The following is a 17,025-nucleotide window of genomic DNA, read 5'->3' on the forward strand; positions in this document are numbered from 1 at the left end:
TCATGATGTACAACTCTTCTTCTATCAATGAAAAGATACGCATCCTCTGCTTATTCACGAAAAAAAGTTTTTGGTCAATACAATTCTAGCATGAATAATAAACCTTTATCATGATTAAGGAAATATAATAATAACTACTTTATTACTGCCTCTAGGTCATATTTCCAACAATTCGTCCATAGCTTTTGTTGTCGTGGTGGATTTGAGAGTGAGGGATATGGGCACTGCGTGTGACCTTGCCATTGGATATGGTGCATCGGTTTGAGTTCACCACGGTGACACGTGGAAGCGAAAGGTGAGAAGCTTATTACTCTTGGGTGTTTGGACACCATAACGCTTGTTCCTCTTGGGTGCTTTGGTGCCCTAGGCGGTTGGTGTTGTCAAAGCTCAATCATTGTGGTGTAAGCTCCGGACAAGTTTCGGGAGACTCCAATTAAGTTGTGGAGAGTGCCCCGAGCAATTTGTACGGGTTCTGATGACCGCTCCCAAGGGTTGCCATTTGTACTGGTTCAGTGACCGTCCTCAAGGGTCTTTTAGTGGAATCACGACATCTTGCATTGTGCAAGGGCGTGAGGAGATTACGGTAGCCCTAGTGGCTTTTTTGGGAGCATTGTGCATTCACACCGGTCCGAAGGAGATTAGCATCCACAAGGGTGTGAACTTCGGGATACATATTCGTCTGCGCGTGCCTCGGTTATCTCTTACTCGAGCCCTTTACTTATGCACTTTACTTTGTGATAACCATAGTGTTCCTTGTTATATATCTTGCTATCACTTAGTTGTTTCTCTTGCTTAGCATAAGTTGTTGGTACACATAGGTGAGCCTAATTGTTTTATGTTTTGTGCTTGATAAATTAAACGCTAGTTTTATTCCGCATTTGTTCAAGCCTAAACCGTGATTATTTTAAAGCGTCTATTTACCCCCCCCCCCCCTCTAGGCGACATCCATGATCTTTCACTTGTGTAACCTTGCCGGAACTAGGATCGGATCCAAACTTTTCTTAAGACATACCCTAGGATTGAAGATGGGGCTTTGCATACCCAGCTTCGTGAAGATCTAATTGAGCATCAACGCAGTTATTTGGGAGACAGTCTCCTTTTATTCAACCATGTCTACACATTTTTTTCGAGAAAATTTCTGATCTATTCATTTTCAATCATGGCAATACAACGAATACTGGAAAATAATAAAAATTACATCCAGATTTATAGACCACCTAGCGACGACTACAAGCATCGAAGCGAGCCAAAGGCGCGCCGCCGTCATCGCTCCTCCCTCGCCGGAGACAGGCAAAACTTGTTGTAGTAGACAGTCGAAAAAATTGTCGTGCTAAGATCTCATAGGACCAGCGCAGCAAAATAACAACTGCCGCTGATGAAGAGTAGCGTAGATCAGAAGGATCCAACCTGAAGAAACACAAACATAGATGAACTACGACTAGATCCGAGCAAATCCATCAAGGATAGATCCATCGGAGACACACCCTCACACGCCCACCGACGATACTAGACACACCACCGGAATGGGGACTAGACAAGGAGAATCTTATTTCATCTTCAGGGAGCCGCGCCGTCTCGTCTTCCTGAGCAGAACACAAAACCTAACGAAAGTTGAAGAAACATCTAAAAACGAAGCCCTCCCACAGGCAAGGGCCGGGATCCACCGCGGTGCCATGGTCCTAAGGTCACCGTGGACGAGGCGGACCGGCGGCGGCGCTGGGGGAAGCAAAGGAACCCTATGCTTTTCTTGGGGAGGAGGTGTTTCTAGCCAAACCCATACGCTTATGTCTACTCATTTCATTCATTCATGCTTGATCTAAGCCCTAGACGCTGACCAGACGAGGAAGCTCAAGACCGTGTGCACAAGTGCTCTATCAAAATCAAGATGGAGGAACAATCTGACCGTGGAGAAGCGCGTCGAGACGCCGCGGCCATTTCGATTCAAACTAACTAGGCTGTGCTTTACCTTGGTTATTAACCCTGGCCTGACACGCGATAACTAACCCCAGGCCGCAGCAACGCACAAAACCACCACCAGCAGCAGCAGTAACCAACGCACGAAACCAGCTGCAGCTCCCGTCCCCGAATTCGTCCCCTCCCAGTCCCAGGCCAGGCCAGAATCCCGAAATCCGGATCAGCCGCAAAGCAAAACGTTCGAAACCCAGACACAGACGCCCAAGCCCACGCCCACGCCCAAATCTCTCTCTCTCTACTCGCCCCTCGCATGCGCGGAGCTGTAGCTACCCGCAGCAGCGAGTCGCCATGATCGTGCGCACCTACGGCCGCAGATCCCGCACCTTCTCCGACGGCGCCGCCGGCGCCGCCGCCGGCGGAGGCGGAGGGGACCGCGGGCTCTCGTCCTCGCAGGACGCGTTCGACTTCGACGGCGGGGATGGGGACGACGAGCTCGCGGCGCTGGGCTCGTCCGCGTCGCAGCCCTTCCCGCCGTCGCAGGAGTCCTCCTCGATGTGGGACTTCGACGAGGACCCGCCCACGCAGCCGCCGCCGCCCCGGCTAGAGGGGCCGCGCCGGAAGGGGCGACGCGGGAGGCACGCCGAGCCCGAGCCCGAGGCGGCCACCGCCACGCTCATGGAGGCCGAGGAGTACGGGGAGATGATGGAGAGCGTCGACGAGGTCAATTTCGCGCTCGACGGGCTGCGCCCCACCGCGCCCAGGCGGGTGCGCCGGGCAAGCCTGCTCGCGCTGCTCGGGATCTGCGCGTCCGCCGCGCGCCGCCGCGTCCTCCGGGCTCAGGGGTCAGTACACCTTTCTCTTGGTACACAAGTTGCCTTCTTGCTCTTCTTGGTGCCCAATCTTGGCTCCCCGAATCGAGAACCTCGGGTTAGGGTTACCAAATTGGGGCTTCTTGCGGCTGACCTCGGTTCAAAGATTGGGATTCTGTACGATTAGGGCTCAAGAATTTCGGTTTCTTCCGGAAAGGAGCCACCTTTTGGCCTTCAAACCACCACGAACGAGCGCGCTCCGTTTCCTTTGTCTTGTGATGATGAATAGCTCAACTCATGCAGCTTATTTGTTTGCTTGCCTGGCCTGAGCTGTTTAGTTCGATTAGTTTGCTTTGTCGTGGTTTTTGTTGTAGAATCAGGACTTCACATATTGTCGAGAATCCCCACTGACTAACTATCACAACTGGGCTTAAGGAGTATGCACTTGAGTTATCTGCGTCTTAAGCAGGATGGTCTCTTTGTTTTTGCTAAGACCCCAAGTATGCCATGATTCCATAAGAAGGAAGCATGGTGATTGATTGGAAATGTCTTGAAAGACATCTTCCCTTTTGAATTAGAATTTGCTCCGGCCTATAGATACGTCTGAAGAACATTGCTGGTAGAAGTGCCATCCATTGAACTCGAGCCTAATATTTCTCCTCTGTTCAAGAGAGTATACATTTTGTTAACCAAAAGCGCAGTATTGAACCATGGAGTTGCTACCTATTTGAGCTGTGAACAGCACCAGTGTTTCACTCTTAACTCACTGTCATACCAACATTTTGACAATTGACAACTATTTAAGTTTAGGGTATACTGCTTTTCTTTGATCTGTATAGTTGAAGATGTAGGATATTGTCTGTTCCTGTCCCAGCCAGTCTTCAAATTTGTTGTTTCTGTAAGATGTACTATGAGATAATTAATAATAAGCGTACTGAACATGTGGAATGCTTATTTAAACTGGGTAAGTTCAACGTTAGTGTTTAGGGGTGTGTCTATAGCTCAGTCAACTTAGGAATAATGATTTCTCAGTCAACATTGATAGCCATCCGATCAAGATCATCTCATCCCTTGTGTAGTTGCACAATCTCGATGTGAAGACGAAACTATTTTTAGCTGTGACTCAGTTGCCTGAGAAATAGTAAAACTGTTTAGTGAAACAAAGGGCATGCTTGAAGTGAGGATGTTACCTCTGGAATTACTAGATCTTGAGATGTTTTACCCATTTCTACATCTGTAGATGGTTAACGTTGTTGAAAGTAAATTCTCATTGAACACAATTATTTTAACATGTAACCATGTAATGTTCATCTCAGTAATCTATTTAGTCTGAGAAGTACCAAAATCAAAATCACTGTTTAAAAAACAATTCATTTGTTTCTTCAAATATTACACGCATTCCATCTTATTACTCACAAGTGCATGTTTTGTTATGTCCTGTAGACTGGTAAAGCAAATTATAGATAATGTTTTGGCTCTGAACATTGATGATCCTTCCTGTGGTGTTGCGGCGGCAGCTCTTTTATTTGTTTTGGCAAGTGATGTGAGTACCTCTCAATCCCAAACCACCAGATGATATGTTTCTGTGCATGCTGCTTTCCGTGCATATTAAATATTCTCTTCTCACAAATCACAAAGATACTCATGTCGTGACAAAGTTGTTTATTTATTTTTCTTGTAGAAGTACTCGCTTTCTTTCTCAACACTAATGCATGATAAAAATAACTTTAGTTAATTGACTTTATGCTTTATTTTTTATTGACAGCTGAACCATAATTTATGATTTAAATTCAGCTAGTTTGATACTCCCTCTCAAGTCTATAAAATGTCCTATATTAGTTTACAGAGGGAGTATTTACTATTCAGATTTTCATTTGTGAATTACATATATTGCTCGTTGAATGCGTTTTCCCAACAGTTGCTGCTCTTTTAATACTTCTGAGTTCCGATGAGCATTCCTTCAGCTTCAGTTTCTTCTTATGATCAATCTATCCTTTCTTGTTGTTATTCAGGTACAAGAGAATCATGTGCTAAATTCAGAATCGTGTATTCGGTTTCTTCTTAAATTATTAAATCCTCCAATGGACGCAAATGATGTCAAAGCACCATCTATAGGTTCCAAACTCCTTGGAATCAGTAAAGTTCAAATGTTTAATGGCTCAAATAAGGATTCTGATTCCAGCTCAGATGATATCATATCAAAAGTCGAAGAAATCCTCTTAAGCTGTAAAGAAATCAAGCCACTTGACAGGGATGGCAAGAGAGCATCAAGGCCAGAATTATGTTCAAAATGGCTTGCTTTGTTGACAATGGAAAAGGCATGCTTGTCAGCTGTCGCATTAGAGGGTATGGTTTTTAATCAATTTCTTGACCACGATTACCCCATTGCCATTATTGCATTCACCGCGAAGTACACTGTCAATTCACAAGTTAAGCATTGCATGCTTGCTTTACATGGATGCCTTTGCCTAGCCCTTGTTTCACTTGTGTTTGAGTTTTCAGTGATGGCTTGCCTAGCCCAGAATTATGCGTAGTAACTTATTTTTTTGCTACAGTTACTGAAATATTACTCATTTTCAAATGTTTATCTTTTCAGAGACTTCTGACATGGTGACCAGAGTTGGAGGGGATTTCAAAGAAACATTAAGGGCATTGGGTGGTCTTGATAATATTTTTGATGTTATGGTTGATTGTCATTCCTCACTGGAGGTATGATCTTGCTTATTTTTTTATTTTATTTCATAAAATAAACAGGTATTTTATGGTAATTTATCCTTCGGCAGAGGTTCACATAAACAACATTCAAGCTGTCATTATGTGTTCTGTCACAATGCTGAAGAATGGTTGCATGTTTTTGTAGTCTGTACATTTTAAGCCCTAACATGCTTGAAGCTGCACACTAAAACTTTGCTGCAGCACAAAATTATGCTGTGAAATTTTCTCTGATTGAAAATTTTAAATCCTGAATGCAGTCTTAGAGTGATTTATGTCAAGCATTAATTTTTGAATTTTGAATCTCTAGTGATTATATGTGTCCAAGGTGATAATACTTACATAGGTTTCATGGCATGGAGACATTATATGATTATTACCCTGTTGAACGCTACAATTTCCACTACACAAGCCTCTCTTAGAGTTTAAGTGAATTGAAGCCACTTATCGTGCTTCTGGTTTGTGTAGTTTATGACCTGGGTCTCCGATGTGTACACACTTATTTTCGCAGTGAATTATTCTGCTAGTCCTTTTCTCCCCATTTCGCATACTTAATGCGTTATACACCAGTTAAGCTAACAGAATATAATATATTTGTGCTGGCCAACCTTGTATATCAGGGAATTGTAAAGGATACCTCCACTCTGTCCTTGGACATAAAGGAAGGAACATCTTTGCAAAGTGCTGCACTCCTCCTGAAATGTTTGAAAATTTTAGAGAATGCCACATTCTTAAGTGATCAGAACAAGGTAATTTTCCATATCTTGGAATGTTAGTTCAGTGCAATGATAGTATTGCCATGTACTACTTCTTAACTTCACTCGACTCCTTTTGATCCTTCCAGACCCATTTGCTCAGCATGAGTAGAAAATTGAGTCCCAGAGGCTCTACAGTTTCTCTTGTTGGTGTCATTATCAATATTGTTGAATTATTATCAGGTAATTTTGCATTAGATTTCAGTATTTTCCTATTCCCATATAATGTAACGTTCAACATCCACTTTGAAAACTTGCAATCTGATGCCTATTTTCCTTTGCTGCAGTACTGTCTCTCCTTCAGAGTTCTTCCACTGTTTCCAGCAGTACAGATAAAAAATCTTCCAAAGGTTGTAAAGGGGGCTGCTCTGGTAGTCACAAGTCACAACCACCAAATTATTTGAAGTTCTGTCTTTCCTGTGAACTGTCTAAATCTAGGGCAAATATAATATTTTCACTAGATTCAATACTTGATATAATTTCAGTGTTTTTCTATATTGACGACCCAAAGTATCCTCTCTGGGTGCAGCAATAAATTTGCAAGGCAGTTAGGGTATCATGCATGTGCACAAATATTCACTGTACACAAAACTATGATGTTCACCTTCTAGTCTTATATAAAGCACAACGATATATATTCCTCGATACAAGTTTAATATGGTCTCACGTTTGAAATTCTCATGTGCACAAATGTTTACTGTACGCAAAACTATGACGTTCACCTTCTAGTCTCATATAAAGCACAACGATATATATTCCTCGATACAAGTTTAATATGGTCTCATGTTCTAAATTCTCTTGTGCAGCAGACATCAAGGGTGCAACTACATTGAATGGTCATGGCAAGGGCAAGAACTCAAAGAAAAATAAGCTTTCGCTGAACCAAAAATGCCAAAATTGCTCATCTTCCAAATTAGATGCTTCTCATATTAGTATATCTTCTACTAGTGATGTTGGCCTATCACAAATGACACTTGATTGTTCCCAGTCTACTTCAAGCAACAGGGCATCAAGTGGTTCATTAGGTGAGAGGCACAGCAATGGTCTTGGTCTTGGTCTGAAGCTTAATATAAGAAAGGAACGTGGTAAAGCCAACCCAATTAGAGGCTCAAGTGGATGGGTTTCTATAACAGCACATAGTTCTGATGGAACGTCCAGAGAAATGGCAAAACGACGACGTCTGTCTGAAAACGGCAACAGTGATTTGAGAAGTGGCAGTGGTAGTGATCCTTTTGCATTTGATGATGTTGATCAGGAGCCTGAACTATTTGGTCAAAAAAAGAGATCAACACATGGCTGTCAAGCAAAATCAGCGAATGAGAAATTGTCGGACGATCGTGGGATTGCTGTGATTGGAAGTCAGGAATCATATCAACCTGAAGATAATAATCATCATCTGGGTGCAACATCCCATTCTAATGTTGACGATGATTCCAATCTTTTGGAAGACTGCCTTTTGGCATCAATTAAGGTAAGCCTTCTTGATTTTTGTTGGCTGGCATATTTTTGTAAAGAAGTATTGCATCCCTTTGAAATAGGTTTGTCCATTTGTGAATACTCAGTATAGGCTGTTAAACCTTTGGTTAATGTGTGAATTCGTATGATCGCATGCACTGGAAGATTTTCACCATTTATACCACACAGTAACTGTTTGTGGAATTGTGATGTGTCACTTGGTTGGAAGTTTAAGAAAGAGTATTAAGACAAATATACATCAATATGTCTTCATTCCGTGCATCGGTGCATACTCGAGGAATGGGCTGAGCCCGATGCTTAAGTTTAGAGTTCAGTTTGTGGTGCCTGATTAACACTCTTACTTAACCTGAAACCTGCTTTAGTTGGGTTTAAGCATTAACATAAAGCTGTCTCAGGCTTGCCTCCTATTGAAGGTTGAAGGTTCTGCTAAAAGTTACAATAAGCTTATTAAACTGAAGATAAAATTAGAACTTCCATCCAGAGCGTGAATGGACTTGCTCGTATGGTAAGTCCCAATTGTGATCAGCTCAGATGATTTTCTAAGCTTATTGACCACCTTTAAAAGGTTTTAGGTGCTCAGCCTGTTAAGTCACTTTGAAGATATGTTTCAGTATTAAATTTAACTGTGACAATAAGTTGTTTTTGAAAGACTAGTCTGTATGGATAAACTAGTTGTTGATCTTGTCTCAACTAATTGTGGGCCTAAGCTTAACTGTACATACCTATGTATTGCTTCTTGTGACGGTATTTGTGAGATATCCCATAATAATTGTAGTCTCTTATCTTTTTCTGCTCCTTACTAGGATATTTGATGAAAGATCATTGCACCTTTACCTTATCACTCCAAAAAGAAACTGTAACTGTCCAAAGGGTCTAATCTTATTCGTCCCTTCTATTTTGCTGTGCACTATTGAAACTTTTGAACAGTTGGTGGATGATGTTTTATGTTAGAAAAATGTTATGGCGGTGTTACTTTTGCAATGGCATGTAGTATATGATTTTCCCATGTTTTTTCTGGCAGGTTCTTATGAACTTAGCAAATGACAACCCATCTGGTTGTGAACATATTGCATCATGTGGTGGACTTAACACAATGGCCTCCTTGATCATCAAGCATTTCCCTTCATTTGATTTCTCCGTGGACACTGGCCGAGATGTCGATCTTTTACAAGACCTCACCGATTCCGAGGACAGCAAAGCATGCCAAGTGAAAGCTAAGCAACTGCGAGATCATGAGCTTGATTTTCTGGTTGCCATATTGGGCTTGCTTGTCAATCTCGTGGAAAAAGATAGCCTTAATAGGTAAGCCTGTTACTTTCTTCCTTTCCATTTGTTTGATTCATGCCTGTGTTACTGTTCTGCTTCAGCTAGTTCCTTCGGGTCTGGAGCAGTCATATATCCCAACTAACAAATGTCTAGTTCTAAATTATTTCATGACCTGGCTGTAGGGTACGGCTTGCATCTGCTCGTGTTTCTGTGGATCTGTCTAAGAATGCGCAGAGTGAAAAGGCACAGAGGGATGTTATACCACTCCTCTGTTCAATCTTCTTAGCAAGTAAAGGTTCTGGGGAAGCTTCTGCAACTATATCACCGGTAATTCTAACCTTAATTTTTATCTACATTGAAACATGGTAAAGCTAGATGTGTATTACTATTACCCGCTCTTCGTTTCCAAAGTACCTTCTGTTTTGCTGCATATTGAATCCCTTAGTTTAAAATCCATGAAATGGAAACTAATGCATTTGTAGGCTTTGATATCCAGTCAATTGACAAAATATCATGAATAGTCGAGTACCATTCCATTTTAAACCTGCACTATATTATTAGCCCTTTTTGGGGACCTTTGTTGCAAATGCCTTGTATGATGTTCTGTATAGTACTTTCTACCTAGTAGCCAGCAAATCCTATTGTATGATGTCCTGTAGCTCATTTGATTGACTGCTTATTATAACTAACCAGGATGATGAAGAGTCAATGTTGCAAGGAGCACGGGAAGCTGAAATGATGATCGTGGAGGCCTATGCAGCCCTCGTGCTTGGCTTTCTTTCGATAGAAAGGTTAGTAATCTGAGTTGTCGTCTGTAATGTTCCATTACGGTGAGTTGATTGCATAATGTGTCTGGACTTGTTAACATTTTGTCTGCTTCAACAGCATGAAGGTTCGAGGAGCGATTTCCAGCTGCCTTCCAAATAACAACTTGAAAGTTCTTGTGCCCGTGCTAGAGAAATTTGTGGTATGCCTCTTGTCCGGTAGATCTTACCCTTGTAGGAAGCTTATTTTCTTCTTCATTTCGACATTTTACCCTTCTTGTGGTATGTTTCTACTTGCTGCTGCGTATAGAGATAGAGCATGTAATAGTCTGTTTATTTGTTACATGTGCAGGCGTTTCATCTGCAGCTTAATATGATGACAGACGAAACACACTCATCTGTTACAGAAGTTATCGAAAAATGCAAACTATGATAGGATGGTGAAGAGGTCACTTTGTATAGACTGACTGGCCTCTTCGCAGCTGAGGCACACACAAGTGTTCCTCCTCGTCTCCCCGTGCGCCGCAGATGACCTGCAGTCGTCTTGCAACTAACCAACCATGGTGTCATTCTTTTCTTTTCCTTTTGCCCCCCTGTTGTTGTCGCCCATCTTTTGTGTGTGCTCCTTGTCGCCTCTCAAAACACGTTGTTTACTTAGCCAATTCAATTGAATGTAAAATAACATCATAGGGAATGTACTCTGTGTGCGTGTGTGTGTTTGTAATTTGTACTGGTACCAGTCATAGTCAGTCACCACACATGCCTAAATCTGAAGAAGCTTAATGGAACGTACCGTTGCCATGCCGTTTGGTCTGTGCCTCCTGTGTCTTAAACAGATATTTTGTTTGCTTGATACTGTTCCAAACACTGGATTACATTCAGCAGATGGATTTTATTTGGACAAAATTGTTGCTAGTCAATTACACAAAAAGTTAAGCAAAAATGCTATTCTTACAACTTGTACAAAATTTGTACGCTCCTTTGATTTTAGCTAACCATCATATATTTGAAAGTGGTAGGAATAGCATCGCTCAAATTAAACGAATATAGTGACACATTGAAAAGGGTAGTTGTCATTTCTTAGGCCCCCTTTGTTTGGGCTACAGATTCTTGAGAATTAGTTGTGGCTTGGATTATAGTGAGGGGCGGCTCCCCTTCTCTGTTCGGTTGGGTGGGAAAGAACGAGGTGGAGGAGAGCCTGGCGTTAGAGGAAATTGGCTGGGGGCTAGTGGCATTTCTAGCGTAATAACGGGGAGGAGATGATCTATTCCCGGAACCTGGATAAGTGGCAACTCGGGCATCTAGGGAATCAGCAAATTCTCAGCTTCTGGCTTGTGCCTCGGCGTAGCACAATTTCAGAACCGATTTTTGAAAGCTAAGATAAAAATCTGAGTGTTTGTTTGAGATTCTGTTTTGGATGGGTTAGAATCCAAGAATCTGTAGCTAAAGCCCAAACAAAGGCCACCTTAAGGTGCAATTGGTGCAGATTAAAAGTACAACTACAAAGAAAATACAAGTATTGGCTGATTTCAAATCAAACCATTTAAATAAAACAAAATGGAAATTACAAGTAAAGAGTTCAAATAAATCTTGAACATTTTTTAATGTGTGCCGGTGAAAAATATATATTCAAGTGTAGCAAATAGATAAAATTGACAAAAAAAGATAAAAAAAGATTGGCTAGCTTATCATCTAGATAAAAATTAACCAAGTCAATTCACATCGTTTGATTTTACGTGAAGATTCGTGCATACTTTTTTATTTGATCAATTGAATGATATAGGAGCCTTGTATTTTTTAATGATATAGTGTTAGCCGAGACTTTCTCAGTTCACATCTAGCAAATAAAAAAAGACGGTAGATTAGCAAAAAAAAAATGATTTGACGGATCAGAAGAAGATCCGTAATAATATTGTCTTATTTTAGGCTCAATAATAGACTAGTTTCTACTTTTTACATCAATAATGTGGCCACTTAGATAAAGCATATAGGATTATTTCTGCCATCATTTTAGTTGGGGCCATATTTGAACTCTGGAATAGCGCGAGTCGACGAAGGTAGGACCCAACCCTAGCCGCCACCCTGTGATCCGATCCCTCTCGCCGCCGCCAGGGTTAGCCGCACAGGCAAAGCCCATGTGGCCTCGCGGTGGTGGGTAGGATGTTGTTCATAGCCTGACGTGGAGGAGCTGGTGGGCTGCTACGGTATGGCGATGGTGATTCGTGGTCGGGCTACGACTGCCGGCAGGTGATGCTCGTCGGCGTCGTTGGTGATCCACATTAGCATTCTTCAATGGTGGCACGGCCTGGCTAGGTCACCAGAGAAGAGGGAGTCGATGCATTGTCCTGAATGGCGACGAGGTCGACAGGCCCGAACTTGTTGTGCAATGATACATGTGTTTTTTCCAAGGTTTTATTTAGGAGTCTTTGAGTTTGGTTTTGGGACATCGAGGCCGCCGCCTTCTAGGAATAATGTTCTTCTTCCTCTTTCACGATTCTGTTGGTATGTTTATCCACGACGGAGGACGTGTGGAGCCGTGCTCCGGCAGGTCCGTGATCCGATCGACTCAGGGGTCCTTCTTGATTCAGCTAACATTCGTGGTCTTCCAAGTTTTTGCATATCCCTTAGGCCCTCCACTATGTAGGCCAAAACCGATGCCAAATTCACTTTTTGAACATTTGGCACCGGTGCCCTACATAACCCAGCCGATGCCAAATAAAAATTTCAGGGCATCGATTCCTCTACTTGCTCCGACGCCATATTTCGTTGAGGCAATAAACTAGGTAGCCACTGTACTTTTGCATGCGAGGCACCACCGGCGAGACACTGCTTTGAGCTGATATATTACTAGTTTATACGTAGGTGGGCCAGAGGTGAGTGGGTGCCAAATCCTTCACGTTGTGGTGCCGGTGCTAAACTTTTTATATTTGGCATCGAAGTGTATGTGGCAAACTTTTTAAATTTCTGGCACCGAACACATAGTGGAGGGCCTTATCGGTGTTTCCGATTTGCGTTGTAATTCGCGGCCGTTGGTATCTCCTAATATGCATCGATGACTTTTTATCCGTTGCTTCTACAAGCTATTGTTTTTTTTAAAGCCCCGCCTAGGCGGAGGCCAGAGGCAGCATCGAGTTATGCTCATGCCTCCGCCGATGGATACATAAGGAAGAAGATTTCAGCACCCCAAAATGAAATGTAATTTTATCTGTCTGGGTGGGCGTGTTTGTAAATTCATGTGACACTTAATATACGGTCTTGGGCCTTTTGAAAAAAGAAAACGAATTGTAGATAAAGCGAACCGGGCCACAGAATATAGAGAGAAACTTGGGCAAACACCGCCGAAACAAACCACCGCCGGCAGCCGCCGGCCACCGTTTCGCCCGAGTCTAGTCACCTCCCGTCCGCGCGCGCATGCGCATCCAGTCAGCGCGCGCCCGCCCGCTTCCGCCCTCGCGATTTTATCCACTCTCACCACTCACCAACGGAGCTTCGCTCAGCGCAGCGCCATCCCCCCGCCCCGCCTCCGGATTCTCTCGCCCCAGGCCGAACAACCCCACGTTCGCCACGTGCGCTCGCGCCACCGCCTCGCCGCCCCAGCCAATGATCTAGAGCCTCGCGGATCTGACGCGGCGCCCCCGCCCCGCCTCCGCGGTCCGGTCACCGTCTCGGCTTGCCCAGGCCCGCGCCTCCCCGCTTGTTCGTGCCGCCCTCGCCGGCGTAGGGGGGCGCGTGCGGCGAGCTCGTCCATGGGGACGCTCGTCTGGCTGAGGCCGACCGCGGCCCCGGCCGTCCCCGCCGGTCCCTCCGCCGCGCACGGTACGCGACACGGCTCGACGCCTACCTTCGGAGAAAGCCCCGCGCGATGCTGCTGCTGATCCTATCTTATCTGGTGTTTGGTTTCTGTTTCGCTCCTCTGCAGCGGTGGCTGCCGGTGGTGTAAATGCCCGGCCTCGGCGGGTGTCCGTGGCGTCCCGCTGCACGAACCCGCGGGTGCTCCAGGCGGGGAGGTGCCGGTGGCTGGTTGTCAGGTCGGGTGTCACGGCCGCTGCAGCCGCCGCAGATGACCCCGAGGATTCGTCGGAGCTATCAGGTTTCAGGCCTCCTCCCCTCTCTAGAGCCAAATGCTTTGAAGTTCTTATGGCAGTGCCCGAGTAGCTGAGCTGTGCTAGCTAGAAAATTACATTGACATGTGCCTGCGTATGTGAACCTGCAATGTTGCCGTTGCTAGTGCTATGTGAGTGTTAGGTGAATTTGGATAAACCAATAATGCAGAAACTCAAACTATTGTCCCAACCCTTCATTTCAGTATGGACCAGAGGATAGGATTTGATACTTTCCGTCCTTCTGTTTTATAACCAATATATGATGGATTGTAGGCTTATAATTGTTACTTCTACTCATGTGAAAGGTGTCATTAGAGTTTTTAGATAGATTAATTTCAGAGGGAGAACAACAGTTGTTAAGGTATTTATAAACCCTGTAGCAGCTAATGCCAGTGGCATGTTTGATGAAATTTAAGTAGTAGGCCCTACTGACTAGTACGTATTAGGAAAATCATCTGCACATATTTTGCAAACAATGTGTGTGTGAAATCATTCAAATTATATACTAGCTGGATTCTTTTTGAGCTCACTTTTTTTTGAGAAAACTTGTTTATATTTATTTACTTAACCAGATCTGCAAGTGGCTTCGAGGATCAGAGGGGTCTTCTTCTACGCGGTGACTGCTGTTGCGGCGATCTTTTTGTTTATAGCTATGGTTGTGGTTCATCCACTTGTGCTCTTGTTTGACCGCCACCGTAGGAGAGCTCAGCACTATATTGCAAAGATTTGGGCTACTCTGGCAGTTTCCATGTTCTACAAGCTTGAAGTTGAGGGAATGGAGAATCTACCTCCCAATAGTAGCCCTGCTGTCTATGTTGCTAACCATCAGAGCTTCTTGGATATCTATACCCTTCTAACTCTAGGAAGGTGCTTCAAATTTATAAGCAAGACCAGTATCTTTATGCTTCCAGTTATTGGTTGGGCAATGTATCTCTTGGGTGTCATTCCTTTACGGCGTATGGACAGCAGGAGCCAGCTGGTATGGCCTTAGCCTTGTCCCTTCCTTTTTCAGTAGGCTCTGAATTTCGATAATCTTGTGATTGAATATAAGCTGTGGATTACCTGCAATTTGTGCCACTGAAGAATTTCTTATTTGGTAATTCCTTTGCATATCCTTTTTGTTAGTGCAGCTCCCGCATCTTATGTGAAGCGTACATGCATTAGTTTAGTTTTCAACATTAATGTCGTTTTTTGTTAAATGTCTTCCTATTATAGAGTTTACCTACTTTGCACTCCATGTTGAACATATCATATATCCTCTAAATTCAGGACTGTCTTAAACGGTGTGTGGATTTGGTGAAAAGGGGGGCGTCTGTATTTTTCTTTCCAGAGGGAACTCGAAGTAAAGATGGAAAGCTAGGTATATTCAAGGTTAGGTTCCGTCGAATGTGATTTTACTCTTGTGTGTACTACGCCATTAGCTTTCAGTTCCGTGAAGTACTGACATTTCATAATTATCCCCAGCGAGGAGCATTTAGTGTCGCAGCGAAGACTGGCGTTCCTGTCATACCTATTACCCTTCTCGGGACAGGGAAATTGATGCCTCCTGGAATGGAAAGCAACCTTAATTCAGGTTCAGTACAAGTCATTATTCACCGTCCAATTGAAGGGAATGATGCAGAGAAATTATGTACCGACGCAAGGAATGTGATAGCAGACACTCTTCTTCTACATGGTTATGGAGTGCACTAATGGAAGTGGGTGATTTTTCCTATTCAATGGATCATGGAACCTAGTTTGCCGAAACGTGTCGACTGAAGGCAAAGATAGTTTACAGGTACACGTTACTGACTAGTTCGATATTTTGAGAATCCATAGGAAATGCTATTTGCTTCTTAAGAAGAACAGCTTTTTTGAAATGAAAGAGTTTCCACGGGCGTCGTATATCATTTGTTAAAATAAGGTTCATGACTTCATGTAGCATAATCGTATGACTGCGCGAAACGTATCTTCAGTTTAAACTTCAAGAAAAGGGACACCTTCAGTTTGAATATGTGCCCCACATTTAGATGTTTGAGATTGTTATCTCCACCACATGGAGGTGTGAGACGAGTGTCCTAATAAGAGACTGAATATAACATAGATGTATTTGGTGGAGGAAATACTTGTAAGTACGTATTTTGTAAAAGGAAGGATTCCAAAAGATCTACCCTTGTTTGTGCAGCTGGTAGAGGTGCTGAGTGCAGGCATTCTTTTTGCTGCAGAATGAAGACAGGGGCTGGAGGAAGAATAAGAATGACTTGCGCTTGTTAGTTGCTGTGTGTGACTTGCAAAACAGGCTTTGATGTAGTTTATCTTTCACAAATTGTAGTTTGCATTTTTTGCCTTGTTCTATAGTATTTTAACATGAAAAGATGTGATGTGGCGAAGAAATCATCTGGACCTAGATGATTTTGCCATATTCTACAATCTGAGAAGATAAGATTTTTTTTGTGTGGGTGAGAAGATAATAAAGTTGGCACGTGATTTCCTTTTGGGACTTGGTAAAGATGGCTTTTCTTCTCCCTTTTTTCCTTTTGGCCTTTTTAAGTGTATATCAGCAGGCAAATCGAATGTAGCCGAGTTCGGCTTCTTGCCGAGATGTTCCTTTCTAGATTGATTTGATCTTGACTCGGAAGTTTCCCGTACGATGCTTGGGTCTTGTCTCCTCGTGTCAGAAATGATCTTATATTATGAGAGGGGGAGAGTATTATCCAGACGGGAACCAGAAGGAGTAGGGAACTTTGGCGACGGAATGGGCTTTACCTTCGCTGCTGCTGTCTGTTTTTTTTTTTCTTTTGTTCTTTTTCACTTAGTTTTCTTTGACTGATTTTGTGGTTTCCTGATCAATTTTTTCTATTTTCTCTTCTACCGTCATTTATTTATTCTTCAAGAAATGTTTAAAATTTATTCGTTTTTTTAAAAAAATGCTTGATTTTTCAAAAAAGATCACAATTCTAAAAATCTTTGGAATTTCAAAACTTGTTCATGATTATAAAAAAATCATGAATTTTTTTCAATTCGTGAACATTTTTGAATTTCATTGTTTTTTTAAATTCATGAACATTTTTCATATTTTTTTGAATTCGTTTTTTTATATTTTATGAACCTTTTTGAATTGACGGACATTTTTTTGAATCCGCACACATTATTTTAATTTTAAAAACAATAATGTGAATCTTTTATAGACCTCACATCTTTCAAATTAAAATTGAACTGGCTGAGAAAACCGAATGAGAAAAAAAGA

At 42.8% G+C, this 17,025-nt stretch overlaps 2 protein-coding genes across 6 annotated transcripts; both read left to right on the forward strand.

Annotated features, from left to right (window-relative positions):
- Positions 1-2,058: 2,058 nt before the first annotated feature.
- Positions 2,059-10,511, forward strand: LOC119270648 (wings apart-like protein 1). 4 transcript variants are annotated; one of them, XM_037552680.1, is made up of 13 exons: positions 2,059-2,756; positions 4,167-4,266; positions 4,736-5,069; positions 5,320-5,432; positions 6,056-6,184; positions 6,280-6,373; positions 6,478-6,561; positions 6,997-7,661; positions 8,688-8,968; positions 9,115-9,259; positions 9,626-9,723; positions 9,818-9,899; positions 10,049-10,511. In XM_037552680.1, exons 1-13 carry the CDS (start codon positions 2,263-2,265, stop codon positions 10,127-10,129), a joined length of 2,700 nt encoding a protein of 899 aa, XP_037408577.1. In that variant the 5' UTR covers positions 2,059-2,262; the 3' UTR covers positions 10,130-10,511. The 4 variants fall into 4 exon arrangements, with proteins under 4 accessions (XP_037408577.1, XP_037408585.1, XP_037408592.1 ...); XM_037552688.1 differs by having other exon boundaries at positions 7,000-7,661; XM_037552695.1 differs by having other exon boundaries at positions 6,478-6,540.
- Positions 10,512-13,056: 2,545 nt separating this feature from the next.
- Positions 13,057-16,287, forward strand: LOC119270667 (1-acyl-sn-glycerol-3-phosphate acyltransferase BAT2, chloroplastic-like). 2 transcript variants are annotated; one of them, XM_037552709.1, is made up of 6 exons: positions 13,057-13,512; positions 13,616-13,786; positions 14,372-14,778; positions 15,069-15,170; positions 15,264-15,576; positions 15,964-16,287. In XM_037552709.1, exons 1-5 carry the CDS (start codon positions 13,443-13,445, stop codon positions 15,489-15,491), a joined length of 978 nt encoding a protein of 325 aa, XP_037408606.1. In that variant the 5' UTR covers positions 13,057-13,442; the 3' UTR covers positions 15,492-15,576; positions 15,964-16,287. The 2 variants fall into 2 exon arrangements, with proteins under 2 accessions (XP_037408606.1, XP_037408614.1); XM_037552717.1 differs by having other exon boundaries at positions 16,004-16,287.
- Positions 16,288-17,025: the final 738 nt, after the last annotated feature.

Source organism: Triticum dicoccoides, chromosome 1A (genome assembly GCF_002162155.2).
Source record: "Triticum dicoccoides isolate Atlit2015 ecotype Zavitan chromosome 1A, WEW_v2.0, whole genome shotgun sequence".
Lineage (NCBI taxonomy): Eukaryota > Viridiplantae > Streptophyta > Magnoliopsida > Poales > Poaceae > Triticum > Triticum dicoccoides.